The sequence below is a fragment of the Saimiri boliviensis genome, chromosome 14 (genome assembly GCF_048565385.1).
Source record: "Saimiri boliviensis isolate mSaiBol1 chromosome 14, mSaiBol1.pri, whole genome shotgun sequence".
NCBI classification, from domain to species: domain Eukaryota; kingdom Metazoa; phylum Chordata; class Mammalia; order Primates; family Cebidae; genus Saimiri; species Saimiri boliviensis.
The window spans coordinates 80127831-80146886 of record NC_133462.1 but is presented as its reverse complement, the minus strand read 5'-3'; the positions used below and the strand labels follow the sequence as shown (position 1 = coordinate 80146886).

At 50.5% G+C, this 19056-nt stretch overlaps 1 protein-coding gene across 2 annotated transcripts in view; it reads right to left on the bottom strand.

Moving 5' to 3' along the window:
- The window catches only part of TRIM67 (tripartite motif containing 67), a 50710-nt gene that overhangs the window by 5364 nt on the left and 26290 nt on the right, over nucleotides 1-19056 (bottom strand). Inside the window, exons 2-8 of one of the 2 annotated variants that reach the window (XM_003940775.4) lie at nucleotides 14087-14182; nucleotides 11074-11196; nucleotides 9997-10107; nucleotides 8733-8892; nucleotides 6464-6609; nucleotides 4146-4284; nucleotides 2004-2307 (exon numbers count right to left, since the gene is read on the bottom strand). In XM_003940775.4, the coding sequence (XP_003940824.1) occupies nucleotides 2004-2307; nucleotides 4146-4284; nucleotides 6464-6609; nucleotides 8733-8892; nucleotides 9997-10107; nucleotides 11074-11196; nucleotides 14087-14182 (1079 nt within the window). The remainder of the gene's footprint in view (nucleotides 1-2003; nucleotides 2308-4145; nucleotides 4285-6463; nucleotides 6610-8732; nucleotides 8893-9996; nucleotides 10108-11073; nucleotides 11197-14086; nucleotides 14183-19056) is intronic. The other variant, XM_074385325.1, reaches the window with a different exon arrangement.

The window sequence follows — 19056 nt, the reverse complement described above, 5'->3', positions numbered from 1 at the left end:
ACCTTGTTAAAAGGCCATGATGAAGACTTTCCCCTAGAGGAACCAGGCTGTTCAGTCCCTTTTTTTCTGACAGCATCTGGGACCTGCACACTAGAAAATTCAGGTTTTGTTGAGCATGTCCAATTTGAAGCTGTGCGGCATGGAGAATGGGTAAGAAAGGCACCTTTCCTGCCAAAGAAAATAACTAACTTGGTGCCCTTTCCCGCTCTAGCCAAGTGAGGATGCTGAGGTCGATGAAGATGTGGACATCCAGGCCTTCAGGAAATTTTTGAAGGTCCCTACCCTACATTAGCTCATCTTCCCAGAAACATCCCAGGGTCCCTTGAAAAGTGGCGTATGGTGGGGAAAGGGTGCTGAAGTGGAAATCAAGTCCTATGTCGGAGACACCATCCCACAGGTGACTACCAGGGGAACCTTGAGAATGTCCACTGTGCTCTTGAGCAGTGTTGGGGATGTTGTACTTCATAGGTGGCAAGAATTCACATCCACTTGGTAGAAGGGCATCTATTAATAAAAGTAAGGAACATGCTCCCAAGGGGGGCTTGGCTGACCAGGTCTTCTCACATGGTCTGAATCCTGCAGACTCTCCTTCTCTGAGGTGTTTTTTTGTTTTGTTTTTTGTTTGTTTGTTTGTTTTTTGAGACGACGTCTCACTCTATCAACCAGGTTGGAGTGCAGTAGCACGATCTCAGCTCACTGCAACCTCCGCCTCCCAGGTTCAAGAAATTCTCCTGCCTCAGCCTCCCGAGTAGCTGGGATAACAGGTGCGCACCACCACACCCGGCTAATTTTCGTATTTTCAGTAGAGACCGGGTTTCACCATGTTGGCCAGGCTGGCCTCAAACTCCTCAGGTGATCCACTCACCTTGGCCTCCCTAAGTGCTGAGATTACAGGTGTGAGCCATCACGCACAGCTTGTTTTTTTTTGTTTGTTTGTTTGTTTTGTTTTTGAGTAGAGGTTTCTCCCTGTGGCCCAGGCTGGAGTGCAGTGGTGCAATCCTAGCTCACTGTTGCCTGGAACTCCTGGGCTCAACGGATCCTCCCACCTCAGCCTCCCCAGTAGCTGGGACTAGAGGCACACACCATGCCCAGCTAATTGTTAAATATTTTATAGAGATGAGGATCTCACTATGTTGCCCAGGACTCCTGGGCTCAAGGGATCCCTCTACCTCAGCCTCCTGAGTAGCTGAGACACAGGCTTGAGCCACCCCGCCCTCTCAGGGCTGAGGGCTTAGCCTTAGCAGCTTCACTCTGCTAAGAAAACCATGTTTGTCCTTCCAGATTGGGAATGAGTTGATCAACTGGACGCTGCTGATAGGGCAGAGGGAAGGTGAGCAGCGAGAAGAATTCATGACAGGATGTCCCGAGGAGGACTTGGTGGGTGGCCCAGAAGGTGTTTCCGAGAGAGGGCTTTTCCCCAAGGGTGCCCAGGGCGGCACCCGGCAGGTGGGAGACAGGAACTAGAACCACGCTGCTGGTGCTATTTGGACACTGACCACCGGGTGGTGGTAGTGACCCATGGGAGGTTCGGGAATGGGTCCGCCCTAAGCAAAGCCTCTGGCCCAGTCCCCTCTGGGGTCCAGCTTCTCGGATGCCTTGGCTTCCTCCCCGACCCACATTCCAAGGCGTGGGAGGACATGCAGACATCTCTGTACCTTCTCCTGGCCCCACTTCTCTTCTGCTTTTCTTACTGAGGGGACACCAATGAGCTGTCAAGGACAGCAGAGGCCCGAGAAGGGCTCAGCAGCTCTTGGGAGGGGTGTGGTGGCCAACGGCCGGGACAGCTGGGGAGTCTGCACCACACAGGCCAGGCTGGGGCCTTGGGTTCAACCTAGACAGTATCAACTGGCCCCGTGACGTGAGCCACTTGGAGGCCCAAGTGGCTGAAAATACCTCCTCCCAATTCCTGCTGGCTTTGGGGACAGCAGAAGGGACACTGGTCTCCAGGACCCTCATTCCCAAACAGCCCGTGTCGGCGGAAGGCAGGATGGGGCCCAGCGCACCTGTTGGTGTGGGAGTTGCAGTGCATGAACCAGCTGCGGTTGTTGTCCACGTACATGGCCCAGGCCTTGTCGTCCTTGCCCAGCATCATGTCCTTGACCACGCTGGCCCTGGCCACCCCGAAGGCGGGGTCTGGGTGGTTGTCGTACCGGTCCACGTGCAGCTCCCAGTAGTGTACGCCCTTGGAGAACGCAGCCGTGCCGAGTACCACCCGGTCATCATAGCTGCTGCAGGTGGCTGTCTGGTTGTCATTGGATAAAATGATGTCCCGGTGCCCAGAGTTGGGGTCAAATGTGAACCAGGCCACTGAAAAAGAAAGAGGCAAGAGGAGCAGGGTCAGGGGGTGGAATTTGCTAGTAATTTCTAACCGGATCAGAGACACAAACACACTCACTTCTGTTACAAAGTGAGCACCCAGCAGTGAAGGGTCTTTCTTGTATGATTAGCTCATATATGTGAGCATACACACACATGCACACACACATGTACACACATGTACACGCACATGCACATGCTCACACACTCCCTGCTCTGTGTTCATCTAAGTTGCCAGTCCTATGAGCCCAGCCTTGCCAGGGATTTTCAGACCTAAAAGCCCCAAATCTAGATGCATTTTCTGGTCTTGGTTTCTAAAACCCTTCCAAACACTCAGACACAGTTAGAAGTACAGGAGAGATAGGCCAGGCACGGTGGCTCAAGCCTGTAATCCCAGCTCTTTGGGAGGCCAACGTAGGTAACTCACCTGAGGTCAGGAGTTTGAGACCAGCCTGGCCAACATGGTAAAACCCCATCTCTACTAAACATACAAAAATTAGCTGGGTGTGGTGGCACACACCTGTAATCCCAGCTACTCAGGAGGCTGAGGCAGGGAAATTGCTTGAACTGGGAGGTGGAGGTTGCAGTGAGCTGAGATCATGCCATTGCTCTCCAGCCTGGGCGACAGAGCAGGACTCCATCTCAAAAACAAAAAGAAAAAATAAAGTACGGGAGGAAATAGATATTAATGGGCCACCTCTGTGTTTGAGACACAGAGAGGTGAGGCGATGTGGCCAAAGTCCCAAAGCTCAATTCTTCATTCTGCAGCCCACCAGGTGGTGCCTCCTGTTGCTCCCCAACCCCTCAGCACCACCCCCAGGTTGTCGGAAGTGAGGTGCTTACTCTAAAATGATGACCACGATACACAGGGCAAGGACCGCTCATCTCTAGGGAGGAGAGTCTCGAGGCAGAAGCCAGCGCACTCTCCTCTAGGTACAGAGTGACTCCGCAGGTTGCACCATTTTTAGAAAAGTGTCCCTGGCTGTACCCTTTGACTCCAGCATCTGCTCCTGCTCCTTCTCCTCCCTGCCTCTGGGAGACCATCCAGCTGTGGCAGCAGAGAACGTGTGGACTAAATGATAACAACGAAGGCGGGACTTGCTTTCGAGGCAGTGGGGAGCTGGAAGCTGCCTCTGCAGCCTGGGCTGAGCCACACCCAGAGGAGCAGGACTCTCTTCAGAATGTGCTTTCTGTTTCCCTCATCGCTTCCTGCTAAGAACTCAGATGACTGAAATTCCACTGAATCAATATCAACATGCTGTTGTTGCCCAAGACCTAAAAGGCTGTAGGTAGGTGTATACACCACTGGGGATTAAAGGGCACTTTTCTGCTGTGAGAAAGGCTCAGATGCAGGGGCTGGTGTTGCATCTATCCTGGGGTTTTCTTGTCTGAGACTGTCCTACTCACTCCTTGGCCCTTGAAAAGTCGGGGAGTTTAGCCTCCCTCAGCTACTCCATAGTTAGTCCAGCCCAATGGGGTGAAGGAATGTTTCTTTAGTGGCTTATAGGCACGTGGGTACATCCAGGTGCTGTGTGTGCTGAGCAGGGTCAGGCATCCGGACCCTCTGGCCCCTGCCCCATCTTCAGCAGCGGATCCTTCCCCACCCCTACCTTTGTCCACGGGATGAAATGTGGGTTGGCCCTAGGAGACGATCTTCCTCTTCTGGGAGGCCACTTACGGTCCCAGAAGGGCACGCCCTTGGAGAACCCAACTGTGCCCAGCACCACCCCCCACCCCCACGCCGTCATCATAGCTGCTACACGTGGCTGTCTGGTTGTCTTTCGATAAATGATGACTCCGTTCTTCCCACTAAGAGACTCCGTGCTCACCGTCGGATGTCTGCAGGACGACGGTTTTACTGTAAGGCCCGACACCAGAGGAGTTGAAAGCTTTCACTCGGGCGTTGTAGGTGCTGTTGAAGTGAAGACCATCGATGGTACACAAAGTCTCCTTACCAACGTACACTTCCTGAAAGAGAGCAATACTGCTCACCAGGCTCCTCTACCATCTGCAAAATTCCTCTTATCAAATGGCTTCTGGAAACACATTGACATTAAAAGTGCTGCTGCCAGCTGTGGTGGCCTGTAATCCCAGCTATTCAGGAGGATGAGGTGAGAGGATTGCTGGAGTCCAGCCTGGGCGACATAACAGGACCCCATTTCTAAACAATTTTTACTTTTATTTTATTTTTTTGAGGGGCAGAGTATTGCTCTGTTGCCCAGGCTGGAGTGCAGAGGTGTGATCTCGGCTCATTGCAACCTCCACCTCCCAGGTTCGAGCGATTCTCCTGCCTCAGCTTCCCAAGCTGGGACTACAAGTGTGTGCCACCACGCCTGGCTAATATTTGTATTTTTTTTAGTAGAGATGGGGTTTCATTTTATGTTGGCTAGGCTGGTCTCAAACTCCTGACCTCAGGTGATCCTCCCGCCTCAGCCTCCCAAAGTGCTGGGATTATAGGCATGAGCCACTGTGCCCAGCCAAAAATTAAAAAAAAAAAAAAATCTTGCCCAAATAAAAGTTATGAAAAAGGAAAATTACATTCAGTCATGGCCAGGTGGGGTGGCTCACACCTGTAATCCCAGCACTTTGGGAAGCCGAGGTGGGCAGATCATGAGGTCAGGAGTTCAAAATCAGGCTGGCCAACATGATGAAACCCCATCTCTACCAGAAATGCCAAAAAAAAAAAAAAAAAAAAAGAAAGAAAGAAAAGAAAAGAAAAGAAAAAAAGAAAAACAATTAACCAGGCATGGTGGCACATGCCTGTAATCCCAGCTACTTAGGAGGCTGAGGCAGGAGAATCTCTTGAATCCGGGAGGTGGAGGTTGCAGTGAGCCACGATCACACCACTGTACTCCAGCCTGGGCGACAGAGCAAGACTCTGTCTCCAAAATAAATAAATAATTAAATAAAAATAAAAAGACCCTCTTCCTCATAAACCCTAGCCCTTGGGTCTAGCTTTTGTTAGTGGCCATGTCTCAAAGAGGAGGGACCATTTTTGAGCTCAGTGGCTGCTGCTTTTATATTTTCAGTCTTTTCTTTCTTCCCGTTTCAAAAATGCTAGCTCTCCTATCGGTTTCTGGGGTTTCTGGTGGAGGAGCTCCTTCAGTTCTTGGCTCATCTGCATAATGGGAGTGACGGGGGTCTGCACTCAGTGATCTGGCTTGAACAACCTCATCTTACCTCCCTAAATGGCCCATATTCACATGGGACTCAGCAATTCCCAGGGAAGTGTCATTATTTCCTGAATTCTTACATTCCCGTATTTTTCAAGCAGATAGTGAAATGACACATACATAAATTTCTTTGAGAGAAACTAAGGGAATGTTTACTTTCGGCAAGATTTGTTAAATGAGTGCAACTTCCCAGGAGAAGAAATGCAGGGGTTGCTGTGATTGCAGTGGTTTGTTAGAGTGCGTGTTTATTTCATCTTCTTTGGGCTAGGAAGCAGGTGATCTCAGAAGGCCTAGAGTTGGTGCTCCCTGGCATTCACATCTGCCTGAACTTCACTGAGTGAAATCTGGAGGTGGTGTTCTGTTAGGGGTCTGGATTGGGCTGGAGTCCTGCTCCAGAATTTCTAGCAGATGGGGAGTAGAAGATGCATTTCTGGCTCACTAAGAACCTTTATTGCCCCCGTGACAGTCCATCATCAGGGATGTGACTGGAGAATGCCATCCCTATTCAACAGCCATTTATCAAACATCCTCTATACGCCCGGCACCTTGCCAGGTATATGAGGGCCAGACAGTGCTTCCTTGGCTCCAGACATGATACCTCCCAAGACAAGACAGAGCCAGGTGAAATAATTAGAGGACCAGACAAGACAAGGTGTGATAAAACATGTTGAGGGAATGTGTTGCTGTGTGAGGGGCTGGCGGTAAATGGGGAAGGAGGTGGATGCAGAGAACGCCTTCTCTGAGCTCTCCCAGCCCCCCACCTGTGACAGTCCTCCCAGACCTAGCCCTTGGGAGGGAAGTCCCATCTCTGTGAGCCCAGGCCGGCCAGCCCTCTTTATCCTTAGTGCCAATGTCCCCTCGGGATAGCAACATGATGTCCCTGTGGGCTGGACCAGAGTTTGGGACAGTGGGAGCCACTCCTGCCTCTGCACTGGTACCCCCAAGCCCCCACCAAACAAGCGGCAAGGCCTCACCCGGAACTGACCCCCCGCGCCGTCGTCCAGCTCCAGGATGTAGCCGTCTACAGGGCTGTGGGTGAAGGGTGGCATCCTCCAGGCCAGCGTGACGCTGTTGTTGCGGGTGCAGCATTTCTCCAGCTGCAGTAGGGGGACGGGTGGTACTGAGAGAGGGACACGCATGAGTTAGTGCACAACACCCTCTGAGGGCCCCGGCCTGGTCCCCCAACCCACCCCATCCCAGGGCTCCTGGTCCCCAAAGATAGCCAGGCTCAATTCCCTCCCTCGCTACCCTGCAGTCACTCCCAGATTCCCCGGAGTCAGTCTCCAGATGGGCTGGAGATGAAGCCAAGCACAGGTGACCTTGCATGTCTCAACCCAAGGGGGTTTCCTTCCTGGAATCTCAGGAGCCCTGGGAGATGACCCCAGCCTTCTGAGCCTATGGCCCTAAGGAAGGATTTTCTCTTTCCGATCTGCCCACTGAGAACCGCTGGCTTTAACTCACACCATGAGGAACGCATGGACAGTTCCAACAGAGTCCAGGCTTCCTGCGAATGGCACAAGCCCTTTGGGGTCCTCAATGCAGGGCCTACAGCTAAGTGACAGCCAGCCTGCAGCTCACACCTGGAGCTGGGACAGTGAGGGGAGATGCCTTCAAACCTTCGGCTGGAAGCATTGAAAAGGTCAGGGGATGAGACCCAGACAACAGAAGCAATTCTTGAGTATGGGGCGGCCAACCTAAAGAACTAAGGATTTGGATCGGTTGTATCAGAAGTCCTGCTGAGGTGAGAGTGGGAGAAGTTAAACATTTTCTAGCTCGATTCAGGCTCAGGAGATTTTAGAAATTGATACAGTCCACTCTGACTTCCTGCTTTTTTTTTAAGAGAAAATTGAAACACTGGTTTTCTTAAAAGTAGATATTTCAATTTGGTTCCAAGGATTCGGGCATGGGACTGGCTGAGCAGAGCCTGACTCCCAGTCTTCAGTTAACAAGATGGCAGGAGTCCTCCCTCCAACCCCTGGGTCCCGCTACTGTGCTCTCCCACTTCCTCTCTGAACCCTGACCAGCCAGTGACCATATCCAGTCCAGTTACCCCTGACCAGTCCCTTGACCCCATCCAGCTGGAAGCAGTATCTGGAGAGGCCCTAATCTACCCCCTGCACCCACTTTCCAAGTGACCTCACTCTTCCGCTGCAGCTCCTCCACTCTGCCAGGCTTATCCTGCTTCTCGGCACTGCGTGTCATATACACCTGGGGCAGGTGGGCTTTCCAGACCTTACTGGAGGAGCAAGCTGTGTGGGAGTGAGCATGGCAATGTGCGAGAGACTTCCCTTTCTTTAGTTTAAAAATGGCCACAGATTCTGCATGTAAGGACCCCCTGAGCCCACAGATTCTGCAAGTGTGGCCCTCAGTTCACACAAACCAAAGAGCTTTATTTCCCCTCCCTGGCATCTGTGGAGGGGCAGCACTCCACTCCCTCTTCCTCCTCCTCCTCCTCCTCCTCCTTCTCCTTCTCCTCTTCCTCCTCCACCTCCTCCTCCACTCCCTCTTCCTCCTCGTCCTCCACCTCCTCCTCGTCCTCCACCTCCTCCTCCTCCACCTCCTCCTCCTCCTCCACCTCCTCCTCCACTCCCTCTTCCTCCTCCTCCTCCACCCCTCCTCTTCTGCCACTGCCTCCTTCTCCACATCCTCCTCGTCCTCCACTTCCTCCTTCTCTACTCCCTCTTCCTCTTCCTCTTCCACTACCTCTTCCTCCTGCTTCCCCTCCTCATTTACCACTACCCCTTTCACCTCCTCCTCCTCTGCCACCACTTCCTTCTCCTCCTCACGTTAGATCTCACCCCGTGGCATGTACAGCTGCCCCTTCCTCTGATTCCTCTTCATAGCACTTGCCACCATAGAACATTCTATTATACATTTGTTTAGTGTCTATTTCCTCCTCTAGAGTGTAAGCCCAATCTCGTGAGCTGGTAGACTTGTTCACCACTGCATCCTGAGCACGTGGAAGAGTGCCTGGCACACGGGAGACACTCCCCGAGCACTTCTGAATGAATAAATGATTGTCGTTTCACAAATGGGAAGTCTCTGGTTCCAGCTGGGCACTTCTCACCCCAGCGCACACGGCTGCCAGGGGCTGAGCTGGGATTGGAACCTAAGTCCGTGACTCTGTCCCACCCTGCCACACTCTGTGTGTCACAGGTCTCCCTACAGCACCCAGCTGCCCCCTCAGACTGCATGCCTCTTTTGAAAGAAGCACTGACTGAACTGGGGCCAACCACGGCTCACCCCTACATTTCATTTGAATGAAGTCCAGCTGGTGGATGGCCTGCAGTAGCGGCTCGCTGTCCAAGGTCAGATCAAACTCCGCAGACACTTTCGGCTCCAGGGCGCCTTTGACCCACTGTTCCTGAGACACCTGGACACGCTTGATCAGAGCATCTGAGATCTTAAAGGGGAGCAAAGAGTTTAAGGTTTTGCTTTGCAGAGGAAACATTGTGCAGGCAGCGGTGAGGAAGAAGTAGGGGTTTTGCCTCTATGGGGCTCAGAGACAGAAAAGGACTGTGTTCTGAAGCCATGGCAGAGATTAAATGACCCCTGCCTACCCAGCACAGGCTGTATAAACATGCATTGAAATGTTGTTTTAATCATATTTCATAATCACTTGAAATGAAAAGAAGCGCTTGGTACTTAAAGAGATTGTAGCGAACACTACTGAGAAATACAAGATGCATTTAAAATATGCAAATGCATCCTTCATTAGATCTGTTTCCTAGATCTAGTACTTTGCGGAGTAAAACATACTAGTAACTTGCCCCGTGTCGAAAGAAACCGTATTTCATACCCCTAAAGTTTTGAAGCCCACATCTGCCCCTGCCTGTGTCTCCTCTGAGCTGTTTTGCAACTTCTGCTCCAAACTTGACTGTATCGCACCCACCGTCCTGCTCTCCTTTGCTGGAAGGTCCTGCTTATCAGACCTTAGCACATGCGCTTGTCCAGCCAGGATCTCGTGTACCTTTCTTGGAAAATAATCAAAGGGATTCATTATTTTCCTCATAGACAGAGGCTGAATCACTGCTATTTTCCTGAGAGATACTCATGACCCTGAGTCAGCCTGAATGCAGGAGAGATGGCCCTGAGAAGATTGCACTGTCTCTGAAGGCAGCTGGTCACCGGCCAGGCCTGCAGCACTCGGCACATTGAGATAATGGCTATGTGGATTCTGCTAACTTTTCTCCTGATGCAATCTGTCCAGCTTGTTTGGCAAGATTGTCCTTTCCCATTTGTGCGGACAATGTTGCAGTGAGGCATTGCAGCCCTAGAGATGATGTCATTTCACCTCCTCATTTCATGCATGCTGCAAAATTAGGTCACATCTAGTGAGAGTCAGAGCCAGGGTGAGAGAGAGCCTAGGTCTTCAGGAATCACTGAGCAAAGGAGAATCTACTCAACTCTGAGCCATGGAAGAGTCTTGCCTAGAACTTGGGCTGATTTGGGGAATGGCGGGGCAGTTGGAGGAAGCCCACCTGGTGTCTTCCAGGCGCGGGCTCACCTGTAAGAACCCAGAGGGGTCGTTCTCCTTGATCACCTCCAGGCAGTACTCCATCAGTCCGGTGGACTGGCGCAGCTTCAATGTGCAGTGATTGATCTGGTCCCAAACCATCTGCAACGGAAAGACTCCTCTAAGTAACCATCTCATGAGCGGAAGAGCAGGCAGGCCACGGCAGGAGTCAGACAACTAGCGCCAATACAGCCTGGAAGAGGCGGTGCTGCCTGGACTGCCTCGCACCCGCTCCTCTCTCAGCTCTGCTGCTGAGCTCCGTGTGTCCTCTTTGCTGGGAAATAAGTGGACTCACTTCCCAACAAGCAGGGCTACAACACCCAACACAGAAACCTTTCCAAACTCGTAACAGTCATGCAGAGAAAGCATAATCTGAAACTCTCCATACGATCAGTGACAAGCTTCTTGACTGGCTTCCGACCTCTCAGTGTCCCTGGATAACGCCGCTTCACTTGTTAACCGTAGGATCATCCCCAGCATGCATTCCTCCTTTTCTTGACTGTAATATTTTGTGGTCCAGTTAGGAAACATCTCTAGCATAGATGAGCTCCTTGGACAGTGACAGCCCATCATCAACTCAGAGAGTTCATGGGTACCTGGCTGAGTTGGGGACTCAGCGTGATGTGAGGGGGAGAGCCCCATCTTCCCTTGGTGGGAACTGGCTGTGTATGTTATTGCTGACTATTGAGTAGGTGAGATATCAGAGAGAACCTGAAGAAGGAGACAGAGCCGGAGACCTGAACAGGGTCAGGGCTAGTCACTTCTGCTCTGCAAAATGGGAACAAGAATAGTCCTTTAGACAGAAACAGGGAGGGAGAGGGTGGGCTTCTGACTTGAAACCCACAAGATACACAGGGCCTCTGTGTATCTTGGTATAGATTGGTCTCTGTCAGGTCACAGGAATGTAACTGAATCAGCTGATGCATCTCTTCCTTGCCTCATTCATTCGTTCATTCATTCACTCACTCACTTAGCTGATATTTACCCAGTGCCTACTGTGTGCTCCACCCCACACTGGGTGCAGAGGATGGGATGGGGATTCGATGTGTCAGTCCCCCAGGTACCTACCTTCAGCTTGTGCTCCCTCTCTTTAGTCACCTTGGTGAGCAGCTTGGCTTTCTGACGAGTTAAAGCATCCACAAGGGCGTCACACTGAGCAACCAGGCAGGCTTCGTAGTCCAGTCCGTTTTCCTAGCAGGGGTCGGCGGGGTGAGTAGGGGGAAGCAGAGAGTTAGAGGGGAGAAGACACTAAAATCTGGTGAGTGCTATAGACAAAAAGATATATTTCAGAGTAGTTCATCCTAGAGTTCTCTATAATGTTGGTAAATTAGAGGCAATATTTATGTGAAGTGAATTAAAGCAGGTACTATGAATCTCAACACGTCCGTATGGCAGAATCTTCTGTAGTCATTCACATCTTGTTCACAGGGCATTTTTAATGCCATGGGAAAATGCTCATGACAGACTATTAGGAAGGAAAGAAAGCAAGATATGCGTTGTTCACAGCATAATCACATACACTGTGTGTGTGTGTGTGTGTGTGTGTGTGTGTGTGTATGTTTAAAGCAATAGAACAATACATATCAAAGCAGTGAGAGTGGTCACCTCAGATGGGGAGATACTGGTGAACTTTTTCTTAGTTCCTTCCAAAGTTTCTGTAACATGTACTTGTGCTTTTCATAATTGGAACAAAGTAAGACAAACCAACAAATAGTGCTCTTGCAGTCAAGTCTGTCTTTCTCAGCTGTGGGCCAAGATGGCCAGGGGCAGACCTGCGTTATTTCTAGTTAAATGATTACAAGCTTGCTTTGCTTTTTATACACTGAGATTCGTGCCACAGATCAAATGTTAAGAAAACTCCAAACAATGGTGCAGTAAATAAAAATTGTTTAAGGCCTGTAAAAGCAGAAATCAAGCAGTAACAGGAGGCCTGCAGACCACCTGAGAGCGCTTTAAAACCGCGGAACGCAGCGGTGTGGTAGCCACGCAGGAAAGCTGCTTTGGTCCCAGGATCTCTTCCCAACATAGGGTCTGTGTGAGGGTCTCGTAAAGAGGGAAGGAGGGCTTGTGCAATAACTCTGGGAAGGAATGTGACCTCTGCTTACAAGACTCGGGAGGGTCTTTGCAGATGGGAGCTTGCGGGACAGGAAAGTCTTGCAGGGCAGAGATTACCGGAATGCCACAGGCTCTGCCTTGGTTCTCAGAATATGGACTAACTCTGATTGCTCTGCGTCAGCAATGCCCCGGCGATAAAAGCCCCTTGATGCATTGTGTGTGGTCAGACCTGGGGGCACCTTATCTGCTGTGCTCCTATGCAGATGCACCTTGATAACAATTATGGCAAAATTTGGTGTCCTAAGTTAGCATTTTTTAGAAGAACCACATTTGCTACTGAATGCTGTAGTCTCACACTCTCGCTCCATTTGATCTTACCCCAGGATAGCTTTAGTTTACCCTTCTCACCTCCCCTCACCACAGCCCACAATATTAACAAGATAATGCACCAATAAAAGCGTGTGTAGCCTAGAGCAGTGCTTCTTGCTTTGGTCCCCTGGACCCATGCTGTGGGACCCTACTCTTGTCTTTGTCTTTATTTCTTTTCTCAATCTCTTGTCACCACTGGGACTAAGGGCACCCACGTACAGGGTTGGGGCTGGCATCCAACACTGTTTTTTTAAAAAAAAGTCCTTCTGGGTCTCAGCGTGTATCCAGACCTCATGTTATGAGCTGAATTTTGTCTTCCCACGTTCGTACATTGAAGCCCTAACCCTCCCCAGTGCCTCTGAATGTGACTGTATTTGGAGATAAGGCCCTTAAAGAGGTCATTACATAAAATGAGGTTGTATGGGTGGACCCTAGTCCACTGTAACTGGTGTCCTTACAAGAAGAGATGAGGACACAGACACACAGAGGTCAGACCATGTGAGGTCGCAGGGAGAAGACGGCCATCCACAGGCCAAGGCGAGAGGCCTCAAGAGAAACCAACCCTGCTGATGCTTTATCTCAGACTTCTAGCCTCTAGAGCTATGAGAAAATAGATTCCTGCTGCGTAAGGCACTCGATCTCTGGCATCTTGCAATGGCAGCCCCAGCAGGCTAATACATCTCCTGTCTGTGAAACATGGGAAACATTACGACTTAAAATGCCCTGTGGCTGAAGTCTGTACTGAACTTGTTAGGAAAGGTGGTTTTTAAGAATTCAAGGGGCTGGGCACAGTGGCTCAAACCTGTAATCCCAGCACTTTGGGAGGTGAGGTGGGTGGATCACGAGGTCAGCAGTTCAAGACCAGCCTGGCCAAAATGGTGAAAGCCCGTCTCTACTCAAAAATACAAAACATTAGTTGGGCATGCTGGTGTGTGCCTGTAGCCCCAGCTACTCAAGAGGCTGAGGCACAGGAATCACTTGAACTCAGGAGACGGAGGGTGGAGGTTGTGGTGAGCCGAGATCGTGCCACTACACTCCAGCCTGGGTGACAGAGCGAGACTCCGTCTCAAAAAAAAGAGAGAATCCAAGGACCCTCAGTCCCTTCTCTTCCTCCAGATATGTGAATGCTTTATGGGTTTCTCATCTTATGAGCAGTTCCTCTATGTGTGCACATTCATACAGGAGCACCTGTGTGTGCACCCTCTCCCCTATAGACAGAGCCTGAGGTCAGAAATGGTGCCTCATTGATCTTTGTATCTTGTGATGTGCTCAGTACATGACATAGCATAAGAGTTCAGTAAATACATTTGTTTAGTAAATGACTCATTGATATTTTGATGCATTGATGACATGCGCATATTTGGCCACAAAATCGCCATGTACAGATGCCACATAGGATGACATGGCATGTAGAGTGCTAGATCACATCTTTCCGGCTCTCTCTAACTGGCTCCTGTATCAGGTATTGCGTGTGTGCCAATGAGTTGAGTATGTGATACTTTCAGCACCCAAGGCTATAGGGCAGGGCATGTTAATCTTCTAAGGTCCATCACTGAGAAAATGCCCATCGCAAGACTTTTCCTTTCTTCTTAATACGATGCACAACATGCCAACTTTCCACATTGTGTATCTCTCCCAATGCCGGAGCTGTGCTCACCTGGACCTGCTGCAGTATGTTCTTCAGCTGAACCAGAAACTCCTTTGCTTCCTTTGCCTTATCTGAAACTCCGTTTAAGGCCTGAGATAGTTGTGCCTGAAAAAGATACCACATGTTGAAAAGAACAATTAGGTGTGAAAGGCACACAAAGTTTGTACTTCGATGTTTAAGCTTATGCTTATAAGAGGGGATAGGACCGATCCCACGAGCCTGCTGTTCTCATTGATGAAGGGACCACCACTGACCCGTGATCCCTACAACATTTGTTTATTTGGTTGATTGGTCTACATTCTCCTTTCTCGTTGCCAAAGCTGGATAGAGGTAAGGAGCACTCAACTAACTGGCTAAGAGTCCAAGACAAGAAGATAAACAGAGCCATTGACTTGGCCTGGCCCCCTCTATCCATCATCAGTACACGCTTGTATGGACATTCCAGTCCCCACTCCATCCCCACATAGTCATCTCCTGGCATGGGGTGCACACCTTGGGGAATGGTCTGCCCTGAAGCATGGACAGGAAGGGGCCTGTGGGTCCTGGAGGTTGACTAGGTGTAGGGACTGGGAATCCTAAGGCATCCTCTAGAAGGGGCCCACAGGCTCCTAGCCCTGGGGATTCGTACCCTTGAAGAGAGAGGCGTGGCCAGCAGGGTCTTCTGAAAAACGAGGATCAGTTGCTGGGGCCCGAGGGTGAAACTGCAAGCTGAGCTCAAATCTACGGCTTTTGGCACCAGGCTTCTTTGTAATTAACCACGGAACAGACAATTGATTTTGCCTTTAAAACCTAGCTATTGAGTAGACTGTGATGTTGTTTTTTTTTTTTTTTTGAGACAGGGTTGCCCAGGTTAGAGTGCAGTGGCTCAATCATGACTCACTGCACCCTCGACCTCTCAGGCTGAAGTGATTCTCCCACATCAGCCTCCTGAGTAGCTGGGACTACAGGTATGCACCATCATGCCCAGCTAATTTTTGTATTTTTTTTTCTAGTAGAGACAGAATTTCACCATGTTGGCCAGGATGGTGTTGACTTCTTGACCTTATTATCTGCTCGCCTCGGCCTCCCAAAATGCTGGGCTTACATGTGTGTACCACCGTGCCCGGCCTTTTGCATTTTTTAGTAGAGATGGTGCCCAGGGTGGTCTCGAACTCCTGGCCTCAAGTGATCCTCCCACCTTGGCCTCCCAAAGTGCTGGGATTACAGGTGTGAGCCATCACGCCCATCCAGATTGTGACCTTGATTTTTAACATGACTCTCATGTTCCACATTAAAAAGCTGAGGATAGAACAAAGCAGAATCAGAAAGGCCAGGGTCTCCTTCTCCCCCAAGTCCCCTCGCAGGTCTCTGCTCAGATGTCACCATGTCAGTGAGGACTTTCCTCATGACCTTGTACGATAGCCCCCTCCCCTTCCCCTAGCTTATTCTTCCTCCTAACAGTTGTCACCACCCAACTGAGAAAATTTGTTTGCTGTCCTAGAATATAGGATGGGGCTTTTCTGGGTGGTTCGCAGCTTATCCCAGCACTGGAAGAGTGCCTGGCACACGTTAGCATTAAATAAATATTTGTTGAATGCCTGAATCAATGAATGTGATTCTCTAGACCACACCAACGGTTGTCCAAAGTGTGGTTCTAGACCAGCAACATCAGCATCACTGGGAGATTTGTTGAGGTGCACCGTCTCTGGCTGCACCCAGATCTGCGGATGAGAAGCGGCTGGTGAAGCCCAGGAGTCAGGTTTACCAAGCCCTCCAGGGGTTCTGATGCAGTTTGTGATCCCCTGGACTGTGCAAGTGCAGCCTCAGCTGAAAATCTGTGGAAAAGATGGCAAAGGAAGCCATGGAGTGGATGAAAAGAGACAGGGAGGTATGTGGAAGACGAGGAAGGAGGCCCAGTTCCGAGGAGCAGCAGCACGCAAGGGAGGTCCAGGGCTGGGCTCTGTCTGCTCAGAGAGAGCAGGAGCCTCAGGCTGAGGAACAGCAGAGGTACAGCTCCTTGGAGAAGCTTTTCCCTGCACTATGGGGCTCATCACCCCCAGCCTCACCGCAGTGGGTTTAGGCCCTCCTCTCCATAGCTTGCCCACAGTGCACCACCGTCTGTTGCCAGCACCTAGGCAGTGAAACCTCCCATAGAACGTACAGTGACGGCAGAAGCGTCCCAGCTCTGCCCTGCGCCCGATGGCAGCCACTAGCTGCCTGTGGGTACTGAGCACTTGAAGTGGCTAATGTGACTGAGGCGCTGGACTTTTTCTATTATTTAGTGTAAGTTTCAACTGCCATGTGTGATTGGTCAGTGGCTAGTCTCATCTGATAAAAAGCAAAACAATTGCTTGACTCGCGGTATATGCAGAGTGGGACAGATCCCTGCAGATTCATCACTGCTGCTAGCACCTTCCTGGAGGAACCCAGCAAGCTAGCTTCCACCTGAGAGGCAGGGTAGTTAGGGTCACGCACCAACTGCCCAGATTTGACACCCATCTGATAACCTACAGGTTACATTTGGCAGGCTTCCTGATTAACCACGGGGGGAAGGTCTCGTGATCCATGGCTTACATCCTGTCTCTGAGAAAAGGTTCTTATTCTGAGGTCCTCCAGTCTCACAGTGAGTTCCTCAAACTGTGGACATACTGATTAATACATAACCTACTGACATCGAAAAGGACACTGTAGCGGGGTGGAGTAGCTCATGCCTGTAATTCTGCCACTCAGAGGCAGAGGCAGAGTCAGAAGAATTGCTTGAGGCCAAGAGTTCAAGACCAGCTTGGGCAACATGGAGAGACCTCCCTGTCACAACCCCTGGCCCTGCTTTCCCCACTCATTCTCACCCTGTCTCTACAACAAATATTTTTAAAATTAGCTGGGCATGGTGCTGTGCGCTTATAGTCCCCTACTAGGAAGGCTGGGGCAGGAGGATGGCTTGAGCCCAGGAGGTTGAGGTTACAGTGATCTATGATTATGACACTGTGCTCCAGCTTAGGTGACAGTGAGACTGTGTCTCCAAAAAAAAAAAAAAAAAAAAAAATGACGCATTTGTTTCTGAATCACAACGTTTTACTGATCGTCTTGCACATGGAATGTTAGCCTGTATGTTGTCATCTATAAATGAATACATCAATGAATGTAACCTGTATGTTGCGGCCATCAGTGGAAAAAGATACCTCTGACAGGAGGAGCTCTCCCTTCTCCTAGACTTTCTAGATAAGCTTCCAACCTGTGACAGGTTCTGGAACACACCCAGCTTTGTTGGTGTGTCTTCCATGGTGGATCCTCACACTTGGCTTCCAATGAACCTTTATCGAATTACTTCTGCCTCGACAGCCTTAATTTTGGCACATCCTTAGTGGGGTGCAAGGCCCAGGACAACTCCACCCATCCCAGGATACTCACCCTCAAAAGGAGGCTGAGGGGTCAGCATCATCCACAGGCCCTGGGGAACATCTCAAATGAAAGGGATTTTCAAGTTGAAGTTTATCAGTGACAGGGAAAGAACAGCAACCCCTCCCCAAGACACCCGCCCAAAGAATGGGCCCCCTGGGGCTGGAGCTGGCCTCTCCTTTCTTGGCCAGCTCAGGCTGCAGTAACAGAACACACAGACCTGGGACTTAAACCACAAACATGGATTTCTCAGAGTTCTGGAGGCTGGAAATCTCAGAGTCCAAGATCCAGATGCCAATGTGGTTGGTTCTTGGTGAGGGCTCTCTGCCTGATTAGGTCCTCACATGGTGCCGTGGTTTGGATATAGTATTTTTGGCCACATCCAATCTCATGTAGAAATTTGATCCCCAGTGTTGAAGGTGGGGCTTAGTGGGAGGAGTTTGGTCATGGGGGCGGGTCCCGCATGAATGTCTTGGTACGTCCTCCCCTTCTCCTTAGCGAGTTCTTGCTGTATTAGTCCCGATGGGAACCGGTTGTTAAACAAAGCCTGGGTTCCCTCCTCTCAATTCCTCTCTCACCATGTGATGCCTGCTCCCCTTTGCCTTCCACCGTGAGTGGAAACTTCCTGGGGCCCTCACCAGAAGCAGATGCTGGGGCCATGCTTCCTGTACGGCCTGCAGAACCATGAAGCCCCATAAACCACCTTTCTTTATAAATGACCCAACCTCAGGCATTCCTTTATAGCAACGCAAATGGACTAAGATGCATGGACTTTCCTTGGTGTGTGCAGAGAGAGCTCTTCTGTCTCTTTCTCTTTTTATAAGGGTGTTAATCCCATCAGAGGCGGCTCTGAGCACATCTAAATCTAATTACCTCCCAAAGGCTCCACCTCCTAATATCAGCACATTAAAGATTAAGGCATCAACATATGCATTTGGAAGGGACACAAACATTCAGTCCATAGCGCCTCCCACTCATCACCATCCTCAATGGAGAGATTTGTCTTTTGTCTCTACATTTCTAGCCTACTGTGCTACATAAAGTAGGAGCTCAACAAATGCTCCCTGGCTGAATAAAAAGCAAAACAATTGCTTGACTCAGGGTGTATGCAAAGGGTGGGATAGATCCCTGCAGATTCATCACCGCTGCTAGTACCTTCCTGGAGAAACCCAGCAAGCTAGCTTCTAACTGAGAGGCAGGGTAGTTAGGGTCACGCACCAACTGCCCAGTATCAGGGCAAGGACGCCTCTGCCCTGGCCAGCGCCAGCCTGCCAGGAGCCCAGCTCCTACCCAGAGCCTGCTGACCTGCTTCCTGCTTGGCGAGAAGACTGAGGAGCTTGGCAAGGAGCCCAAGAGCAGAGTGGTTTGAAGGAGAGCCATGAGCGCAGGCTAATGCCTGGTTGAAAGGGGGACAGTTTCACAGCTCAGTGGACACTGCTTCCCGACCCGTCAGACTTGCCATCTAATTTTCCCTCCACTGCTTTTTGATGCCTTCTTGGTGAGGTCACCTGAATGCAAGCCACCTTGGGACCTGCCATGTGCTCAGCCACGTGAGGGCCCCATGCCCTGGTCTACAGCCATTGAAGAGCCCAAATGCACAGTGT